General features: G+C 36.6%; 1 protein-coding gene across 2 annotated transcripts in view; it reads right to left on the reverse strand.

Annotated features, from left to right (window-relative positions):
• LOC144974471 (neuroglian-like) overlaps positions 1 to 5,114 on the reverse strand; it is a gene marked incomplete at its 5' end in the record, with an annotated part of 31,981 nt that extends 26,867 nt beyond the window's left edge. For both annotated transcript variants that reach the window (XM_078917364.1, XM_078917363.1), the window contains 3 exon segments: positions 1,678 to 1,887; positions 3,326 to 3,489; positions 4,736 to 5,114. In XM_078917364.1, the coding sequence (XP_078773490.1) occupies positions 1,678 to 1,887; positions 3,326 to 3,489; positions 4,736 to 5,114 (753 nt within the window).
• Positions 5,115 to 6,025: the final 911 nt, after the last annotated feature.

A 6,025-nucleotide genomic window follows, 5' to 3' on the forward strand; every position in this document is an offset into this window, starting at 1 on the left:
AAAAGGAAGAAAATGGGATAGAAAAAAGTTCTAGAATTACAATTAAAGCACCCAAGAGAAAGTAAGACAAAGGGGAATGGGAACAAATAGGGATCAGATGTAGATTCCAAGAGCATACCACCAATGTACTTAGTTTGAGATCACCTATGTCTCTTCCGGACACAAGCACAAAATCCAACAAAGAGGAATACACTCAAATGCTTACATTATACATTCAAAATAACAAATATAATGATACATAAAAGAGAGACGATTTACAAGGAAAAAAATATCATCTCCCAAAACAATAACTATGCATTTGACTGTTTCCCTCCGAGCCAGGACTCCGGCCTGGGCCAGGACAAAACCAAGTAATCTCGTTCCAAGACAAAGACAGAAAGCAAGTTGGAAAACAGATATAGGGGGATAGAAGACACAGTATGTCCCTCCATGCCCACTATGGGAGGTCAGGAACCCCACCCAGTTAAACCTTTTTTTCTGATATTCTGGACTCACATATTTAGACTACATCAGATAAAAATTCTTTAGCCTTTTGAAAAGTTAAATGGTAGAGAGATCAGTCATACATACACATTGGTTTTCATTATATTGAGACGAGGTCGTTATTAAGATTGAAATGACAATTACAAGCAAGCGTTGCGATGAAGGGATGATTTGAATGATCATGGAATTAAGTCCCATATTGTGTAAACATTATTTGCTTTAATCATTAAAATTTATTGGGGGGGGGGAAGGGGGGCAGGGGGGTGAAGTGGTCCAGTGGATAGTGTTGCACTGTGACCCAGAATGGCCCGTCCGTTCAGTTTTTTTTTTTTGTTCTTTGGGCAGGATTATTAAGCCCTAATTTGCTCACTTTGGACAACATGGGTAATTCTTATTGACATCAGACATCTTGTCTGAATGAGTACCTCTGTTCCTTCATGGAATTGCGTAGGCGACAGTAACTAATGGTGCTGTGGCCGAAGGTGTAGTAATATAATAGAAAGATATTAAGTATGATGAATAATCAAATTCATTTTCTTGTAAAATTTTTTTTAAAAAGATTTTAAAATGAAACGTTGTTGTCAAGTTTTCAACAATAGAACAATAAGATCAACCCGTCAAAGCAATAAGAAATGAATTCAACATGTCTGTGACATCATTTCAGTACCCATCCTTAGACTAAAAAAGACTGGGGAGTAAACATACATTTTCATAAGCCTGAAGAAAAAAAAAAATTCATATTATTATGTTACTTTCTTAACAAACTGACTAACCTAAAAATAGTATCAAATTTCGATACTTTGGTTTAGGAAAACGCTATGACAAACTGCAAGATGAAATGATTTTAGCATCCTTTCAACAATGCTAAATGATCTACAAAGGGTGTGATCGTGGCCTTCGTAAAGTTATGGCCTGATACTGACCAAAATATGACGTCAAAATGCCAGTCTTTTGCCACAAAAGAAAACAAATCGTGAGTTGTATTCAATAGTTCAACCAATGAAATAGCTTGTTTCCATGAGCTCTACTAATGACAACTCACTAGGTGGTGCAAAAACTAAATAATGACGTCAAACTGCCAGTCCTTTTGGATTTCAGTATCAGGCTAAAACATAATGATGGCTACGGTGTGATACCACTAAATGAAAAAATCTTCTTTTTTTTTTTTGGGGGGGGGGGGGGGGTTTAACTTACTGTCCATTCAATATACAGCTTGTTTCTCTCATGACCCAAGGTTCGTAAATTCTTAGGGTGATATGCAGGTGTGGTGCTATCTGATGTGCACACTCTAGCCGTGGGTTCGCTTGGAGAACTTGGTCCAATTTTGTTGTAGGCTATCAGTCGGAAACTATAGTCCACATATGGAGAAAGACGGTAACTGACTTTAGTCCAAGAACCATTAACCTGTAGATGGTAATAATTTCTGAATTGAATTCGGTTCTTTGAAGATTGTGAAAAAAAAGCAAGAATACATTGTAAATTGCTGATAGAAAAAGGAGAGGGATGCAAAAGATAGAATGTTTTTTTCTCCAAGTGGGAAAAAAGTGTTAAAGAAAAATAAAAGTTATTAGAACTTATCTTAGTGATATAACAATTCAATAAAAAATCTGGGAGATAGATAGTTTACTTGAAAATTTGATTTTTAATATCAATATCTATAATATATATCTTGAGCTTTTTTATATGCCGCCATCAAATTTTCTGATTTATTGGCAAAAGCCGAAGAGTAAATATATGTGAAACCTGAAACTTGTAACATTCACTACACAGAACTCAAAGTGCTTTACAAGGGTCCCTAGCAAATAGAAATATTTTACATGTAGGTCGAGACATGACAACTTACGATACTACAACCTTTTTTTATTCTACAGACAACAAGCTCGGCGCATAGTTGAGTCCTTGGAAAAGGCTCTTTACTCACATTCTCTCACCGTACTCAGGTGTAAAATGAGTAACTGGCCGTTAACAGCTTTGTCTTTGTCCGAAAAATTGCAATATCGCCTAACAAGTGTCATGTCCCATCCTACACTTTAAATGTTGCTGTTGACCAGGGACCCCTTGTAAAGCGCTTTGAGCACATTAAGTGGATATTGCGCTATATAAATCTCAATTTATTATTTATTACTATCATTATAACTACCGGGTACTCATTATATACCTACGTAAGGGATTGAATATGAGTAAATAATGTTTTCTAATGACTCAATTTTACACTCCCAACAGCATGACTCGAACCACAAGCTTACATGTCTGAAGGAGCATTGAGCATGTCTACCACAGGACAACAAATCTGCATAACGGGGGTGAGTATTTAAATATATATATCATCCAACCTCTTAAAAAATATTTCTCGCCTACAAATCTGTTTCAGCCAATGGCTTCTTCTGGGCAGCGAAAATGTCGAGCACCCTATATAATTCATGTATATTAATTTCTCAGGAATATACATATATATATATATATATATATATTATATATATATATATATATATATATATATATATATATACACACACACAAACACAATATTTATTTTTTTTAACAAACAAATTTCAAGTAAAAGATCAATCTCAATCCAAAAAAAAAATAATTCACAATATCCACTCTTATTTATATTTTTAAAAAGCTTGCGTTAAGTTTATTAGAAAAGATTTTCATTTCTCCATAAAATAGCAATGTTTTTCACCAAATGTTCTGTTCTACAAAATGTTAGTTTCAAAACAATAGGAATCTAAAGAAAAAAAGAAAAAAAAAAAAAGACTGAAAAGGAGCATAAAGCATATTAAGGTTAAGTAGCAAATCTGAAATTAATATCAATATTGCAAATGTATAAAATACTGACCTTCATGGCAAAAACCCACTGATCTGGATTAAAAGCTGTTTTGTATTGAAGTATGTAATACTGCATAGGGGCATTGTTAAAACTGCCTGGCATCCACTCAATGGTAACATTTTTTTCTTTGTTGCAATCTCGTTGAATTACATCTATGGGCCGATCTGGTTTATCTGTGAAAAAAAAATATACAAAATGTAAATGGAGTGAAGAAAAACAATCTAAGTAAAAAAAACAAAAACATTGAGCTTATTGAGTTCATATAGGGCAATATCCACTAAATGTGCTCAAAGCGCTTTACAAGGGGTCCCTGGTCAACAGCAACACTTAACATGTAGGACGGGACATAATGCCTGTTAGGCGATATTACCATTTTTCGGACAAAGACAACTCCGTTAAAGGCCAGGTACTCATTTTACACCTGAGTACAGTGAGAGAATGTCAGTAAAGAGCCTTTTCCAAGGACCAACTCAACTATGCGCCGATGCGAGACTCTAACCCAGGACCTTCCGATCCGAAAGCGAGTGTCATACCACTAGACCACATAGCCGCACAAGATCATGAATCATACCATGACAAAAAGGCTGACAATTAGGGGGTTTTTTTTATGATAAAACTGGTCCTGATATTGTGTCTTTGGAAAAGGTACTTTACATATGCTACTACACTCCACTCATGTCTGAATGAGTACCTGATTACACGAGTATAAAAACAACAACAATGGTGCATGACTTGATTTTACCATCTGAACTTTGACAAATGAAAAACAAATGACAAACAAATTACTGTCCATTATGCTGAAGGAATGTCAAAACAAAAACAATCTGATTGTTTAATATATATGTAAGAAACATGTTATAGGTTACAGAAGAAAAAAAAAAATAATAATAATAATAATAATAATATATACTTGATTCATCCAAAAAAATGGAAATTCGTTTACAGACTGGTGAAGGATAATGTGTAAAGAGAGAGAAATCATATGAAATTTGGCAAGATTAATGTTCTTGAATCATAACCACGTGACATTGCACAGACCTGCCAACCACGAATGCCAGTAAAACACAATAATAATATTAAGAAATCAAGATTTCTTCCCCGAAACCAAAAGCACAAAAATCTTTTATTCTAATTTGGTTCATCAAAACAATAAGAAATGAAGTTCTTCCAAGTCTTTATACTGAAACCAAATAGAAATATGCCATGAACAAGACATACAGACTATCAATTAGTCATGTTACATATTCCAATATTAAATCATCTGTATGACCCTGTTTAAAAAATGGAATATCCATGTGCTTCTGGTAAAGTGATTCACTGGGGAGGGGAGGGGGGGGGGGGGGGGGGGGGGTTGGATGCAGCATCTGATCATAAAAATTTTGTAACCTTCTTAAATTTAACCAATTATCATTCTCTCACCTCGGACAGTTAGCACAGCAGAAGCCTTAGCCTGATCCAGTCCATTAGTAGCTACACAGGTGTAAGTTCCAGAATCTCTGACAAGTGTGCCACTAATGGTCAGAGAGTTGTCCTGGTAATTAGTGGTGGTCCTTTGATCGTTAGCAAGAATCTCATCTCCGTCTTTTAGCCAATAGACTCGCAACTTGTCGACCTCCTCAGGATCTGTTGTTCCAGAGCAAGTGAATTTGGCATCCATCCCAGCATTCCTCTCCAAGTCACCCGGTTTCTGCTCGATGCGAGTCTTCCTTCGGACAATGAGAGTTCCTTCCCCTTCAACCCGTCCAAACTTGTTAGTAGCAACACACCGGTAATGACTGGCATCAGCTAATACAACACCCTGAGGGATGGATTCATTGTGAGTTTAAAAGGTCTAATTTATTATAAGACTGGTGGTTGCATCTCTTTACGCGGCTATGTGGTCTAGTGGTATGACACTCGCTTTCGGATCGGAAGGTCCTGGGTTCGAGCCTCGCTCGGTGCATAGTTGAGTCCTTGGAGAAGGCTCTTTACTCACATTATCTCACCGTACTCAGGTGTAAAAGAGTACCTGGCCATTAACAGCGTTGTTTCTGTCCCAAAAATTTGTAATATCGCATGACAGACGACATGTCTCGTCCTACATGTAATGTGTTGTTGTTGGCCAGGGACCCCTTGTAAAGCGCTTTGAGCATGTTTAGTGGATATTGCGCTATATAAAAGCTCAAGTTTGTTTTTTTTACGTCATTCAGTGCCAGAGAAAAGGACAATGGCATACAACACAGAAGGACAATAGAAAGATTTAGAATTCAATTCCTGCAACACACTTGGGTCAACAAGTACCAGATAAAGGAAGACAATGGGGAACGGTTACAAGTAGATCCCAACACTGACCAGTCTGAGGCCACCCAACGTCATAGGTAATAACAGAATAGGATCTTCAACAAAAAAAAAGAGACACCCAGATCATTCCTACTAAGTATGCAGCCACTCGGAAAGGTGGGTTACAAGGGGGAGGAAAATCTATCACAGACATCACTCTTACTCACATCCTATTTCCCAAACAGAGAGGTTACCAGCCAGGGCATGGGCAAAAACCCCCGCCACACAAAGGAAAAAGAAAGAAAAAAGAGAGACAACATACTAGATGGTAGCAATTCTACAAACTGCTAAAACATGTAGAACACCAAGACAGATTTAAAGTTCTGTAACAATCAAGTATAAAGATGCAAGAAAAAGAAATACAAAATGGCGATAACTTACAACAAGAAC

The sequence above is a fragment of the Berghia stephanieae genome, chromosome 6 (assembly GCF_034508935.2).
Source record: "Berghia stephanieae isolate SIO BIC M18660-M18661 chromosome 6, UCSD_Bste_1.3, whole genome shotgun sequence".
Classification (NCBI taxonomy): domain Eukaryota; kingdom Metazoa; phylum Mollusca; class Gastropoda; order Nudibranchia; family Aeolidiidae; genus Berghia; species Berghia stephanieae.